We start from the raw sequence: 16,775 nt of genomic DNA on the forward strand, positions 1-16,775 counted from the left end.
GAGAAACCTCGTTCAAACTTCGTCCAAATATTCACTCAATGGTGAGATGATTTAGAATTTAGTTATGTCTTGTTGAACTTCTGACCACTAAGTAAATAAAAGTTATAATTCTAATAACATGATTTCTGACTTTCCACTATGTGGGTTAGGGTTAGGGGCAGGGCTCGCAAAATTTCAAAGTCCCTGGTAGCCCTTCGGGCAGGGACTCTTCAGTTTTTGGTAGCCCAAAATAAATTTAAGTAGCCCGAATAAAAAACAGAGCAATTTTTTGATTGATGTTTTGTTTCCGTTATAATATTATACATTAAAGTATATTATTATAACGGAAACAAAACATTAATCAAAAAATTGTTGAAACACAAATTACAACATTGTATAAAAATTACAATCATCAACTCAAATACTTGGTTCTAATTGAACAGAAATTTCTATGAACTTGTAAGAACTGTGTAGAACATGAATCAGTCTGTGTCAGATCCTGAATTTCCACTGAAGTCACGGGTAAGAGGCAAGTGGAACCAAGATCTAGGACATTTGCTTTTTGAAGTTTTCAAAGGCTGCTAAATTTTGCCAGTGGTAGTTCACTCTTTGCAACATAGTACGCTGTTCTAAACAGATTTTCCAGGTTTATTTTTAGTATGTTATTTGCAGTTGGTGTTTGTTCCGGTAAAGATATTGCAGACTGAGCAATAATGCATTTCTTGCATTTCTCATGGGTTCTAATGGGGGCCTTTCTTAAAATTACATGTCCCAGTAACAAAGGCGCTTGTCGACTCAGAAATCGAGAGAAAACCAACAACACACCCGGCAGAACATTATGTTATTTACACGGGTGCACATAAGTGGTCTGCAGGTGCGCATTTGCTGTCAAAATAAAAGACGCGCACCAGATAAGAAGTTGCAACGCGTGTTTGCGTCCATATAAAAAGCACTGTTTTTGTCCACTAGAGTGGGATTTTCACGGCACATTCTGCACCAAATCTCTGTGCGTTCATCATTTGTTTGAAGCCAGCTCACCTCCTGCAACCACTTTTCCGAGAATACGTGCTTCTTTTGTGGTTCGGACTACTTCTGACATTTGTTTGGAGGTGGAGGAAAACCAAAGTAATTGCTTAAAGGAGCTTGCTTCTTCGACATCTTTAAGAGTTCTAAACAAATGTCTGTCCTCTTCCAGAAAATCGTATGTACGCAAACACGCGTTGCACCTTCTTATCTTGTGCGCGTTTTTTATTTTGACAGCGAATGCGCACCTGCGGACCACTTATGTGCAGCCCTGGTTATTTAGCTCGTCATATCGCAGCCACAGAAATTCTTTTGTCCATGAAACCATAAAGCTGCACTTTCTTTTTGCCTTATAGTCTGATTTGTCATAACTTTTCCATTTTGTGGTAAGCTTTTCTTTGGCTGTCACTTCTTCACCCTGACCTGTCTTATTTGGCTCAGCTGAACTAAAATATATATCCTGCTGCTTTTACACACGCACTCACATAACCCTCAGCGATTCTCTGCGTGATCAACCTCTCACATGTTTAAGCTTGCTGCCGGAGATTTCACTTGTCATGTTTGTGTAGTAAGCTAACGATTAATAAGACGATGTCAGAGGAATTGGTGCACAAATTATCATCACTCACCAATCAGTGCTGTCGCTCTCTATACACAGTTCACGTGATTGCAAAGTGAAAGCAAAAAAACAAGCACAAATTCAATTGGATTTCAATATGTCACATATTGACAGTGGCTCACCGATGCCAATGACATAATTACCCAGCTACATTTCTGAAAGAATGCAAAAGCATTGACATATATTTTTCCTTCCTGCGATAGCCCGACGGGCAGGGCAGAGAGAGATTTTGGTAGCCCGACTGGAAAAATCGCTAGCCCGTATTGCGAGCCCTGTATCTGATTGAGGAATCACTCATCTTTGGAAAAGAGAGTTTATTACAGATTTTGCGAGCCCTGGTTAGGGGTATTTGCTAATTTTCATTTCTCCAGTGTGAGAATTTACCCCTTTTCTGACCAAATAGTGAACTACTTTAAAACTACTTTAATTCGTCAACATCAAAATCACATCAAAATCTTAAGATGCGCTTTAATTAGCGACTACAGCTGTCACATAAGTTTCAATGGTGAAATATAAATTTCCTTTTTTTTTTTTTTTTAAAGCTTAATGCAAATGCTCCTGTATTTCAGTTTTGCCTCTTTGATGTTCTTAAGGCAGCAGAGCTGGCACTGTCTGGGATGGTTGGGAGATTCTAACAGTCTTTTGGTATGTTCTGTCACATGACTTCCTGTAAAACACTCTTGTTAATTATGAACTCTGTGACCTTGGCATTTCAGCCGAGCCTAGTCAACCCCCCACGTGTGCGCACTAGAGTGTGTACATCCATGCTCATTGTAGTATGTCAGTCAGAGTTGCCCTTAGGGTCTGGAAGCCATCAATTATTTATAAAATACGTGTGTTTCATGACATATCCATTGTGTTGACTTTTGTAACAGATGCAAGAAAGTGTGTTTGTGGACTCTCCACTGTTTGTGCACAGTAGTAGTATATGTGAGGGTGCGAGTGTTAAAATATTTAATATCTGCTTGTCTCCACCTCAGCTAACTGCTTTTATCTGTTATGGTAAGCAAAAACAGCCGACCATCTGCCTACTATTCTCTCTTTTTTTACATATTTTCTTTTTCTCTTTAACATTCACTTCCCACACATCCTCTGTTTCTCTCTTCATAAACTGCTCCCTGGGCCATTCATGTTTGTTTTATTTGAGCTCTTCTTTTCTTTACGGCACACCCAAACATTTTCAGACACAAATACTTAAAATTGCATTCAGATAGTTGTGTGCGGTGGGTGACTTGCTATTTGGGAAGGAAGAAAAATTGCAACGTACTTTTTTAGTATGTTTAAAATCTGCTTGTTTTGTAGACCACTTTAGAGCGAGAGTTACTGCTTTTACCAAAGCAGCAGTAATTGTTTTTATTTAGCCAAAGTATTATACTAAGATCATCAAACATTGCTTTGAAATTCTTGCCATTTTTTATAGTGTTATTTTTTTCCCCATTAATAAACTCAAAAAACGATTGACTGTACCTTTTAATGCAAAGTTGTGTGAAATGTTATTCTAGGAACAATGTTAAACACAGCTAAACACTGTGTTAGCTGGCTCGACAAAACCTAAACCCTCAGTTAGAGGTGATGTGCGTCATGACAGTGGTTATCAGTTTTCTCTGTTAAGCCGGTCAGTCTACTTCTGGCTCCAGGTGCACTAGCATAAAAATAGATGTAAGCATAAAAATCTTTCCTATAAGTGCCAGCTACTCCAATCAGGGTTATTATCAGATGATGAGGATAAAATGGTATTAAAAATCTATTGAACAGCATAGAAAATATACCAGTTTGCAGCATTTTTATAAGTAGGATGAGATGTTAATGCTGCAGAAAATCGTTAATCTGTATATTTATCGCACAAGTTATTTATTTTATGCTGCATGCGGTGATGGCTGCATGCTAGAGCAGGCATCACCTTGTACATGTATCCCTAGCAGAAAGCTGGCTGCAAATCAAAGGATCAATGAAAAATATTTGATCTCCTGCTGAATTTGCAGTCATTGAGTAAAAAGTAAGTTACGTATTTGATCCTGAAGCAAAACATGATTTTAGTATGCGGCAGAGACTACTTGGCCCACTCCTCTTTACAGAAACTCTTGAAATTCTATAATTTACCATGGTGAAAAAAAGCCAACTTTATGACACAGGAGATTCTGAGTTTAACACCACTAACCTGCTAATCTCCATTTGTTGTGCACCCCTACCTCCCTTTTGGTTTCCAATTGCATCATCAGTCATCACCAATATAATTTAAGCATTAATGGGCCCCTTTATATTCTTCTGTTCATAGAATACAAAGAAAGAAGAAATTAAACAAACAGCCAAACATTACACCACAGAGCAAACACAATAAATAATTATACTATGAAAAGTTTTGTAATGCAGCAATCCAGTAAGTCCTTAACAGGCTGCTTGTTCTGCCTTTATGCAGTGTACGTTTTTCCCTTTTGCCATCAACAACTCCCTCATTAGCATTATCCGAGATGTGAAATGTAGTTAAGAGCACAGCTAGTCACTGGTCTCGTTATTTTGATGTATTTCTGCTTTCCTCTCATCATCTTTAATCTGTCTTCTGTCACAGCTTTTAAAACAATATTCAGCTACCTGTCTTGCTAACGTAACCCAGCATGTGGTGCAGCATTGTCATTTTGTAAATGTGTGTTATAGAGTTGCAAAGGGTTTATCTTTAATATTATGATTACATCTGTGAGTAAGGCTACGTCCTTCCGTCTGTCCGTTTTCTCTCCCTTTTGGCCTCCCGACCACACTGAGACGGCGTTTTCGCTCATGGAAAACGCAGCGTTTTGAAAATGCTCTCGAAAACATACATTTGAAAACTGTGCTTTCGCATCGCAGTGTAGACAGCGAAAACGGAGAATTTCTAAAACATTGACGCATGTTAGTCATGTGATGCAGTCATGTGACCAATTAAACTAAGATAGCGGAGGGCAATTTTGACAGCCCTATTAAAGATTAATATCAGTCTGTACATGCTACAGATAGCTTTTCCTCAAATTCTTTAATTCTCACTTGCTTTTGCAACTTTGTACTTTTGTGTTACTCGCAGCAACAACTCCACCTCATTGTTAGTCTATTTAAAAAAACTCTGTGCTTTTCCTCGATATTTTGCCATGACATTTCAAAGAGCCGGAAAGTAAATAAGTGGCAGACCGAAATGAGGCAGGTTGAATCTTCTTACTGGCCGAAAACACTTACTGGAACGTAAGCGTTTTTGGCCATTTCAATGTGGACGCGCAACTCTGTGAAAACGACCAAAAACGGTAGTGTGGACGTGCAGCGTTTTCAAATCTATCCGGGCTAGTGTGGGCGTAACCTCGGAAGAGGAAAAACAATGTTTTTCACAGTGCTCCAGACAGCAATTAATAAAATAGCCTCTGTGGGACTCCACCAGTATAGGGGTATTTGGAAAAACAATCCTGTTGTACATGAAATTATAATAGTGAATGCATTTCCTTAAATTATACATCCATTTTTAGTACAAGCTGTGTTTTCTTACCTGTATTTTGGCACGCTGCTTCAGCACAAGAGCAGAAAAGAAGAAAAAACCCTGCTGGAATATGTGTTGCACCACTGTTCAGCTTGGTGCGTAAATGTGTGTCCTTGTGCCCGTATGTGATAGAAGCAATTATCTGTACAAGTACAGATAACAATCATCGATGGAAACAGGATTTAAAAATAATTGATAGTAAAACAAACTTTCCAGTATATCTTACTACTACTGGTTGTGTATGGCGTTATTTTTGTGCCACTATTCTGAGCGCACGTAAAAAAAAATTGAGCACATGTTAAAAAAAAATTTTGCAGGTGCAAGTGTTGCATTTTGAGGAGAAATTTATTTTGAGCAAAGAAAAGCTAAATTTGAGTGAACAAAATTCATTGCTGAAAATGTATTTCAGTGTTTGCTATTATCCATACACACACACACAATAGCAGCCCCGCTTGCTCAGTTTTTGCATTTGCGCTCGCTCGCAATGTGTTACTTGCGCTCTCAACATTTCTGCCCGTGCACGTTCAACTCTTTCTCTACACGTTATATTTGTGCTACAAAACCAGCCAATCACAGACTTCGTGCAAAAAAATCTGATTGGCTGTTTTGGTCTCCAATCAGCTCGAAATGATGAAATGCAATATCCCAGAATCCATTTCGTCCAAAACTCAAATGAGGCAGTGGCGGAGGAACACAGAGTGGCGGAGTTTGAAATATTACTCCTTCTGGGTCACAAAATAAACTTTTAAGATATTTTCATGCGAGAATGGTGCTGTGTAAACTTCAAATATCTGCTCGATTTATCAAGACATCACATATTTGCATAAGTGCTCTAATGTTTTCAGAGATGCTTGCTCATAGGGGGTCATATGATTATTGGGTTTTTCTCTGTATTATTGTAGGATCTACCTGACAATACAAAGCGCCTTGAGGTGACTGTTGTTGTGATTTGGTGTGGTATAAATAAAATTTAAATAAAATTTAACTGAATGTAATTACAGTTTAGAATTACAGTAGAGATTCAATTCAATTTTATTTATATAGCGCCAAATCACAACATAAGTCGCCTCAAGGCGCTTCATAAAGAGATAAAACCCTAAGCTATGCCGTGGTAAAAAGGAAAAAAAAAAACCTGTGAAAATGTCCAGTTATGTTGTTTTAATCACCTGATTTAAATAAAATCTTCTTAATGGTAATGGTTTGTATTTTTATCTGATGATGCTCGTGAAGATTTACACCCTTTTTATAGGCATAAATGAATCAATACTGTTGTATTGCACATCTCTTGTGCTCCATTGCATCAGACTGTACCTTTTAGAACTGGTAGCTGGGTGTAGCTGTAGTACATTTCTTTCCTCTGACTCTTATTTAGAAATCAAAGGCCAGAGAGTGGCTTTGACCATTAACCCCCAGCCTCAGGCCCAAATATAACAGAAAGGTCACAGTTTGATTTTTACTTTTATTTACAATGTTTTCATCTGCTTGTAGATCCTCCCACACTGGGCTACAAAGAGACGGTAATTATCGCCCTGGCAACAGTCTCCGTGCTGGCTGTGGTAGCTGCAGCAGCCTTCTTTGGTTACCGCATGATGCATGGTGAGTTGCCATGACGCCAAGGTGTGAGGAAGAGAATTCATTATTCAAGGCTTTTTAAATGTTTTTTGGTAGAATTTGATGAACTAAATCAGAGCTGTTGTTTTGCTTAAATAATAATAATGGATTGGATTTATATAGTGCTTTTCAAGGCACCCAAAGCGCTTTACAATACCACTATTCATTCACTCTCACATTCATACACATAAATGTGTCTATATATTTGTGTTTTTTGTATCCTGTGTATTATAGGAAATGGCAAACAAGGCCTTCACAATCTGAATATGATGGAAGCTGCGGGTTCGGAAAGTTCTCTGGACCTGGACAATCTCAAACTGCTGGAGGTCAGTGCGCACATCAGACTCCTTGTCCTCTTTTGTGGCTGCAGGAGCTGTGACTTGGAATATATTTAGTTTGGAGCTGCGCAGTCATCTTTCATAAGTTGAATCAGTTTGTTTTCTGGCCCAGGAAAGAGCCAGAGTATTTAGTGTAGCGGTGGGATGTGCCAGCTCAACATGATCAAATGAGCCAATAGGAAGAAAATACAGCCATGACTGAATTGTTGTCCAGCTATTTAAATACTCTAGATTTAGTAAGATTACTGCCATGGTTTCACACAGCACATTATTCTTAGTTTTTAATTGGTACAATAGGGATGTATGTGAAAATAGTAAAGTAAATCCCTCTTCTTCTTTTTTTCTCCTCCAAATCCTGAGGCCTTTATACTGGTGTTTTTTTTTTTTGTTTTTTCTTTAAAGAGATGATGTTGCTTCTCCAGCATCTCTGCACAAGGTAGTGTGTTTTTGAGAGTACAGAGACTCTAAGCTAGAAAGAGAAAGGAGAAAACAAAAATGCACTCAAAATACATCAAGGATTCTGGTTATGTTTGTCATTTCAATGTGACTTTTATCATCTGATCACAACAGGAGGCATTCAGTGACAGGGGCAGGCATACAAAAATAGAAATGTGCTTACACTGTCACAGGATCCTGAAATCCTGATACTAAAGAGGGAGAGCTCATAATGTGATAGGAAGTCGGCAGAGTTTGGATGCAGCCACGTTAGCAATATAAACAAAGGACTGGAATACAAATTAATGCTGGATCTGATTAAAGTAAGTCCAGGGAGACAGCAGGATGGCAGCAAAATTTCAAAATCACAGTTTCACTTATTAAAATGTTTCCATTTAATGTCATCATCATAGTTCAGTTTCCTACAAACTCAATTTCTGCAATATGCTGAAATTTCCAAAGCAACACGGGCTATTTTTTGGTTGTTTACAACCTGATTCCTCAAATGAAATTCTGGCATTTTTCAGCCTGACTCTCAGTCTGTGACTCATGCTGAGTGCACTATCCCACTGTGGTGTATGGCAAGCATGAGCTTTCCTTTTAAAGCTAGGATTGGTTATCAACCTGCCAGTTTGTCCTTAGTAGTATTCACCATTTATTTCAAAGAGGTAAACACTTAAATATTCTGAAAAAATATGTGTAGTTGTGTCAGTAACTACTAATTGACCTAAAACATTCAGTTTTCGGCTGTCGGGGATCCCGAAGGTTCAAACTGACTTTTTAGGAGAAGAAATAAAACATTCAATCTTACATTTTAGTACATAAAGTATATTCTTTAAAAGACATAAGCAAACTCTTTACTTTTAGTCACCTTATCACAAAATGATAGTAAATAGATCCAAGAGTCACAGCAGTTGATTGTCCCACAAAAAAGAAGCGAGTGTGTGTGTGTGTGTGTTAGTATATGTTAGGCCAGTTAAAATGAACAACAGCTAGAAAATACAATTTCCGTTGTGTACTTTCATGAGAGAAATAAGATATGAACATAATGACCCAACGACACTGGTGCAGGCATGTTTTTCTCCTCTTTCTGACATCTGTTCAGTGGGTTTAAATTCAGAGTCAGTGAGAGAGAGAGTGACATTTTGTTCAGGCAGGAGTTGAATTCAGAACACTGTCCTTGCAGTTTATCAAACGCAGGCACATGTTCCTTCACGTTAAACTGAAGGCTGGAAAGCCAGCAAACCTTACTCAGACAAAACAGGGTCCATTGTTTCCCGCAGTAGATTTTATAACCAGGCACGAATGTTTGGAGATGAAAATTGCCCAGAAATAAATGCCCTGGTAAATTCAGTTCTTAACCTCTTGCTGATGACTTTTTAGCCAGACTGTTTGGGGCTTAATGGCTTGCTGTTTTTTCAGCTCTCTAATTGAATAATTTGGCTGTTTAACTCTGCTGTTTGCCTGTAATTTACTTTCTTTCCTATCTGTCTTCTTCCCTGCCTGTCTGGGTTTGTTGTCGTACCTACCTCTGTTACCGTTTCTGTTTTTGGCTCTTTCGTGTTTGCAAAAAGTCTTTTCTGTGTGCTAGTGTTTCTGTAATAGGACTCAAACCAACTCAGACATAATTACCGCTTCATTCAGATATTCTCTTACTAGACAAACAAGTACCAAAGGTCTAGAATGTCAAAGAAGTTTGCTGTCACCACCTCTTTCAGCTGATTGGGCGTGGCAGATATGGAGCTGTGTACTGCGGCTCTCTGGATGAGCGGCCTGTCGCCGTAAAGGTGTTTACTGCAGCCAACAGACAGAACTTCCTCAACGAATGCTCTATCTACCGGCTGCCGCTGCTAGAGCATGATAACATTTCTCGGTTCGTGGCAGCCGATGAGCGGACGGGCCCAGAGGGACGCACAGAGTACCTGCTGGTCATGGACTACTACCCACATGTGAGTACAGGGGAAGCAGTACCCATGTAAGTGTTATACATGAAGCATGTGTGTTCAGCATACAGAGTGTTTTCTTTTTCTTTTTACCTGCTGTTCCTTGAACTATTTGTTAAGCTTTGAGTAATGGAGGATTGACAACGCCTGTTTAATTTAATACTACAGAATTCTGGGAGAAGCAAACACAGCTGGTGCAGCAAATCAAACTCATGGCGTTTTAATAAGGAAGTCAGTCAATAATTACAGCAACTGTAATACGATTTCATGCTGCATCCAGCATCAATAATTCTCCTCACACTAGCTCAGCCAATTAAAGGGCATTCTCCAGCTAGAAAGGTAACATAAACACTGGCTGTTTATAGTGCCTCCATAACATCTGGACATATTAAAGCAGGTTCACTGAGAGAAAATTGTGGACACACACTTGATAATTTGAATGTGTTTCCTGTCAGTGTTTCACAGTTAAGGCCACCTTTGTTTTGCCAATAGGAAGATAGTAATTTGAAGTAGCAGCATGAGAAGATGATTAAAACCTCTTCAGTCTATGTAAAATCTCCCACAACCAACATCTAACATGTCTTTATTGCAAACAAAAATGGCTAACTTATCCTGTTTTTTCAGTGTCATTATTGGAAGTGTGCTTCCAGCCATTCTCAAAATGTAGCAGAGAAGAGAAAAAATGTTGAGTAGGTTAAAAAGAGGCACATAAAAAGAACCTTAACACTGACTGCTGAAAGCTACTCTTAGGAACTCAACTTCAATTTTAATGTGTACTTAGCAAAAAGCTCAATATGCTTGTTGTCCAAACCTTGAGCTAATTACTAGTCAGCTGACTTGCAGTCCAGCCTATAAAAGGAACCTCTAATTTATGATAACCATTAGTCCTAATACACATTGTCATGGAAACACAGTGCAGTCCAGGACAGGAGACTGGGACACATAATGCATTCAAGTAAATGATAATATAATCAATTTAAAATGAACAGATGTAATGTAATTTTCTGTAGTAACGGATGCACAAATTGCCTTGTGATTGATTGTGAGAGAAAAAAATTAAATGTGTGTGTGTTGGGAGGGAGGGGGCGGGGGGGGTTGTTTGGTGCACTAGGCCCAGCCAAGACTGATGGAGATAATTGAAGCAGGAAATTAATAATATCCAATATAATTTCCACTAACCAGTTTTCATAGAGTTGTTGCTGATACCTATCATAAGATGTCATAACTTTATGCCAGATTTTTTTCATCTAAATCATAAATGACTTTTCTACTGCAGAACAATAAAATCACTGCAGTTGCCTCAAAACTCGACGGAAGTGCAGTGATAAGATGTTTGGTTCAGTTACACTGTGAAACTCTGCATCCTACACCATCTTAATTTCTTTGTCCTCTATATTCTTGTCCTCCATGTGGTTCTCAGGGCTCTCTCAGTCGCTACCTGAACATCCAGACCAACGATTGGGTGGGCAGCTGCCGACTGGCTCACTCTGTCACCCGCGGCCTGGCCTACCTGCACACCGAGCTCTTTAAAGGAGGTGAGCTACACAGAGAGATTTAGAGTTAATTACTACCAAGACTGCCGCTTTCTCCTGTTACTGAAGCACAAACACATTTAAAGAATTGTCGTGGGAAATGGGAAAGTATCTTTGTTTTTAGCCCAGTTAGTTTGTTGCTGTGTTTTGTTTTGTTTTTTTAAAGAAATGCTTTGGATAGCCTGTGTTTCTCTTTCTCCGCTCTGTTCCTAGTACTTTCAGCTGTCTTACTTGCGGCACACTGCAGCTGCACGTGGGTCAATTTGTCTTAGAGTGCTGTATATCCCTGCATTTTGAAAAACACACGTACACACTTAGCACACGCCCAGCCATGGGTATTTATAGACTGGCCTCAAGCTAGCCTCAGAGAGAGGGGAAAAGGGAGACAAACAAGAGAGGAGAGATAGGAATTGAGGTAATATGCGAATATCCCTGTAGCGTAGAGCTCGCTGGAGCCAGAGTCTCAAGTCACCAAACCTCAGACTGATTGGCTACACTTGGCCCTCCTTTTTTTCTTTTTTAAGAAATGGCATGGGAAAGAAGGTACACTAATACTTTTTGTGAGTAAGAGAGACTGTAAGCCCAACTTGCAGCACAAACAAGATAAACTTGTATTATTTTGCAAAGGAAAAAAGACAGAGGGGGCTAAAGTCACAGGCAACAGGGACAGAGGGAGTTGGTGTTTGTTAGCTCTGTGCAGCAGCTAACAGCAGAATCTCTTGCCCCCCCGCCCCCCCATTGGTCCTGCACATCAATAGCAGGCAGCACATAGCTGTGGTGACTTCCACAGCTTGCAGCAGTCTTCAGTGCACCCTCTGCTGGACAGAAGGATACTGCAAGTGGAGGCCATTGATATGATCTTAATCCCATTGTTGTAGATTAGATTAGAGGATTTAGTTGTCTGTTAATAGTGCAGCTTGTTTTGAACAGTGAGTAATGAGGGAAATCTGAATCTATGCATATATGAAGCCTTTTTTAATCAATTATCATTCATTAGCAAATCCCACAAAACCTGCTTGAGTGTGCTGTCTGAGAGGTTTTGGGAGTACTGTACATGCTAACATCCTTAATGAAAAAGAAATTAGCCTAAATTTTGCAATTCTCCCTTCAAGACTTGTATAAGCCAGCGGTTTCACACAGGGACCTGAACAGCCGAAACATCCTCGTCAAAGCCGATGGCACGTGTGTCATTATCGACTTTGGCCTTTCCATGAAGCTGACAGGGAACAGAGCAGCACGGCACGGGGAAGAGGAAAACGCCGCTATAAGTGAGGTGAGTGTTCAGGAGGAAGCAGAGGATGCACCTGTATTGATGAGTGTAGTCTACTAGAAAGACAGCAGCAGAGGCAGGCAGTCAGGGTTAAGCACGTCTCTGTATTTGCCTACTAAAACGGGAGTAGACAGCAAACAGCAAAGAATAGACTGCATCTTACAAGCATCAAGTTCAGATGAAATAAAATGGCATGGCTACTGAACTAAACACGGAGAGGCTATAGGCTACAGGAGATTATGTTTCTATAGAAAACAGTCAATGTGGTTTCTGGCATATATGCATTCATTTAGTTTAGCACTTTGTCAGCAAAGATATAGCCTGCTGATATTTTGTCAAAGCTGAGATTATGAGATCTAATAATGTGATCCAACTACATCCACAGCAAACAAAACCCACCTGTGTCGGTGTTACAGTATTTCTGGACAGTTTAACAGTTCCACCACACCCCCACTTACACCTTCTTTGTCTTCCAGGTGGGGACTATCCGTTACATGGCCCCCGAGGTGCTTGAGGGCGCGGTGAACCTGAGGGACTGTGAGGCAGCACTAAAGCAGGTGGACATGTATGCCCTAGGCCTAGTCTACTGGGAGACCTTCATGAGATGTACTGACCTTTTCCCTGGTGAGTTATATCTGCTTTGTGTTAAGTCATTCCTACTGTGGGACTGCAACTTAAGAATAGAACAGAATAGCCATTTATTGTCATTCTGCATGTACAACGAAATTATGTGTGCTGCACACCAACTGTGCAGGAGTAAAATATAAATAGTAAGACAGCAGGAATAAATAGCAAACAGACAAAATGTATACAAAATAAGAAAAAGGCACACATTAAATATAGAAAAGACTGTAAAGCTACTTGTGTTATGCTCAGGAAAGGAAGCACCAGGTGAAAGGTGCATTTTTAACAAACTTAATGGGTATTTCTGATATGTCATAGACATCTAAAACGAGGCTTTTCTCTTCCTGTCCCTGCTTATCCCTAGGAGAGTCTGTGCCAGAGTACCAGATGGCCTTCCAGGCGGAAGCAGGGAACCACCCAACATTTGAGGACATGCAAGTTCTGGTATCCAGGGAGAAGCAAAGGCCTAAATTCCCTGAGGCCTGGAAAGAGAACAGTCTGGTGCGTATGTATGTAGGGAATAGGGCTAAAATGAGAATGCTTTGAGAATACTGCCACATTGTAACAGGATAGCAAAACAATTCCGCAAACAAAAAAGCTTAGAAATAGTCTGTTTTGGAGCTTGGCTATATAGCAAAATATTTTTTTCCCCATCAATCTTTTCCAAAGATGTTTACCCTGGCTTTATTTGTTCAGAAGCTAATTTTTCTGTAGCTCCAAAATCCTGTTTATGTGTGAGGGAAAAACTAGTAATGTTTACAAAAATACTTGCGTACATGTGGATGGTGAAGATGATGAAGTTGTGTAGAAAGGCAGGACGAGTTTGGAAGCGATCCAATCAGAAGTAATCTCAGTAAGGTCAGACACGCACAATTTGATCTGCTCCCAACAAACAGGCTGGGAGGATGGCCTCAGCCCATGAAAATGCAACAAAATGCCAGTGCTCAGAAGGAGAGAAGAGTAGACGTATTGATATCAAGGACAATTTGTGAAGCTAATCTCACCGGTAAAAACACTAAAAATCAACTGATAACTTTAGATTTAGTCTTATGATATCTCTTAGTCTTATGATACTTAGTTCACTAAAATTTTAAGAACTTAGAAGTTTTAGTGAAAAGAATGAATAAAACAAAATCAAAATTTGCAGTCGAAATGACCACTGTTTCCAGAAACCTAGCTCTGGGTTTGGTTCAATTGGACATACACTTGATTACATAGTCCAAAGCAAACCACCAAACCCCCCAATTGTTTATAATTTCTCTGTGTGTGTTGCAGGTGGAGAGTTCATTTTCTAAAGTTACTCCAGCTTAGGGGATAAATGACAAAATGCAGAAAGTGTTTCTATTACAAGCACTGCAGTGTTGATATTGTTGATACTAGTCATGTAGTTAATAGCCATAATATGCTGTGTTTTCCAGGCGGTTCGATCTCTGAAAGAGACAATGGAGGACTGCTGGGACCAGGACGCAGAGGCTCGTCTCACAGCTCAGTGCGCTGAGGAGCGTCTGGCGGAGCTGCTCCTCATATGGGACCGCTCAAAGTCTGTCAGCCCTACACTCAACCCCATGTCCACTACACTGCACAACGAGAGGTATGTTTCAACAAAGCCACATCCTGTCATTGTATTCATTGTTTCAAATGATCTTGCTGAGGTTTTCAACACTGTTTCTTTGATCCAGAAATCGCATGACGCCAAAGTCTGGCCCGTACACAGACCATTCGTCTACGTACATTGAAGAGCATGAAGGTGTAGCCAAGAACACGCAGGTGGATGCAACTAGTTCTTTGACTGGTAGAGTTGGGGTTGGGACCGGAGAGAGGAACAGGAATTCCATCAACCAGGAGCGTCAGCAGCAAGCAAACGCCCGTCTGCCCAGCCCAGAAAGCAGCACCACCAGCATGGGCATGAGAGGTAGCCCTTCAGCCTCTACTACGACTACCACTATCATCTCTGAGTCAGAGGGACTCGCAGGGGCCACCACAGTGCCCGTGTGCCTACATCTTACCCAAGAAGACCTGGAAACCACAAAGCTGGACCCTAAAGAAGTAGACAAAAACCTGAAGGAGAGCTCGGATGAGAACTTAATGGAGCACTCCCAGAAGCAGTTCTGCTCACCAGACCCACTTAGTCCTGGCAGTTCCAGCCTGCTTTATCCACTTATAAAGATGGCGAGTGAGGTCTCCGGTACATCAGACACTGCTGCCACAATGCCCCCTACCATCTTTCCCTTGCCCAAGCAGCAAAACTTGCCCAAGAGACCATCCAGTCTGCCCCTGCGCAACAAGCCTGTCAAGAAGGAATCCTCCTCCTCTTCACTAAGGTTTAAGTTTGGGCGCTCAGGAAAGTCCAACCTGCGCCAGGTGGAGGGAACAAAGATGAACATTAGTACAGTTACGGGCACAAATTCGGCTGGAGAGGTTCACCGAGGCACAGGCACAAACAACTTACCTGTTCGACGGGATACACATGCCAATGCAGCCATTAACGGCACCGTCAATGGTCACATCAGTGCTGGGATCTCATCCATAGTAACAGGTGGAGCGACAGGTTTTGGAGGCTCCAACATAACTCACAATGGATCTGGAGCTCTGAGGTCAGATGACAGCCGGCTGTCCCTCGGCGTCATCACAGCGAGCCCCGATGAACACGAGCCTCTTTTGAGCCAAGAACGAGAGCAGCCTGATCAAAGAGACGCGTCCACGAATGTGACCGCTCTCCGCTCGGCCCGACCCAACACCAACAACAACAACAGCAACACGGGGCATGGCCAGGGGGATGGCGACAGCGGCGGAGAAAGTGATGAAGGCGAGCCAGAGGGAAGCAGTGAGGGGACAAGCAGGGAAACTACGGTGCCCCCAGGAGAAAGCTCACTGTCGGGCACTGTTGCAACAGACCCCCAGGGGGAAGCTCCAGTCACCATGAGAGGAGAGGCCCTGCTCAGGCAGCCCAGAGCCCGTAGGCCAGAGAGACCTAACTCTCTGGATCTGTCCTTCACAACACAGGACCTGGCCTCACTAGGTGAAAATCATTTGCAAGTATTCTGTAGTTGTATTGGCCCATTGGATCATACTGCAGTTTAATTGTCTAAAAACAACTCTTAAATTTCTCAGAGGGTTCAGTAATTTCCAAACAGAGCAGGTCTCTGTTGTTTATATTAAATATTACTGAACATGGAGAAATGGTACATCTCCATGAGGGGCTGTTTTCAGTGGCAGCTAATCCAATTTGTTGCTAAACTGACTATTTTTGGAAGCACAAAGGTGTGTGTGTGTGTGTGTGTGTGTGTGTGTGTGTCTGTCTATTAGGGCTGCCACAAACGATTATTTTGATAGTCGACTAGTCACCGATTATTTATGCGATTAGTCGACTAATCAGATCATCATCCACTGGACATAAAACTACAGCTTATTGCACCAGCAGCATCTGCTCTTATATAACTATCATTAGCTTACAGCTTTAAGCTTTTAAGGTGCTAACTAAAAATAAAGACAAGATGATAGTTTATTCAATTTTAATGAAATTTGCAGATTGTTTCGGTAAAGTTTAATAAACTCCTTGCTATCTAAAATATAACAGGACACCGGAGTATATTCTCCAGCATCTCACACTTCTGATAATCAGCTGTCTGCTTGACGTTTATTCAGCTGTGTAAAAACTATAACTTTAATCTCAGCCAAACCGATTTACTCAGGAACAAATAAAATACTAAAAAAAAGCCAAACAATAACATTTTTAATTTATCTAAGTGACTCATATATATTTAACCTGAGTCGCGAAAGACGGTGGTGGGTTTGAAAACAATTTGCCGGGAGTCCGGTGTTCTCACGGCGCTAGTGACCTAGCCCCCGGCTAGCTATCGAGCTAGTGGGTAACAGACGTCTCCGAAAACGTCGGAGCGCTTTTGAAA

General features: G+C 40.8%; 1 protein-coding gene across 1 annotated transcript in view; it reads left to right on the forward strand.

Moving 5' to 3' along the window:
* The window catches only part of LOC308393492 (bone morphogenetic protein receptor type-2-like), a 44,930-nt gene that overhangs the window by 25,984 nt on the left and 2,171 nt on the right, over positions 1-16,775 (forward strand). Inside the window, exons 4-12 of the mRNA XM_080877291.1 lie at positions 6,603-6,710; positions 6,960-7,051; positions 9,217-9,447; positions 10,862-10,976; positions 12,086-12,246; positions 12,720-12,867; positions 13,232-13,368; positions 14,286-14,458; positions 14,547-15,886. Of these exons, the coding sequence (XP_080733417.1) occupies positions 6,603-6,710; positions 6,960-7,051; positions 9,217-9,447; positions 10,862-10,976; positions 12,086-12,246; positions 12,720-12,867; positions 13,232-13,368; positions 14,286-14,458; positions 14,547-15,886 (2,505 nt within the window). The remainder of the gene's footprint in view (positions 1-6,602; positions 6,711-6,959; positions 7,052-9,216; positions 9,448-10,861; positions 10,977-12,085; positions 12,247-12,719; positions 12,868-13,231; positions 13,369-14,285; positions 14,459-14,546; positions 15,887-16,775) is intronic.

Source organism: Rhamphochromis sp. 'chilingali', assembly GCF_963969265.1.
Source record: "Rhamphochromis sp. 'chilingali' genome assembly, chromosome: 3".
NCBI lineage: Eukaryota > Metazoa > Chordata > Actinopteri > Cichliformes > Cichlidae > Rhamphochromis > Rhamphochromis sp. 'chilingali'.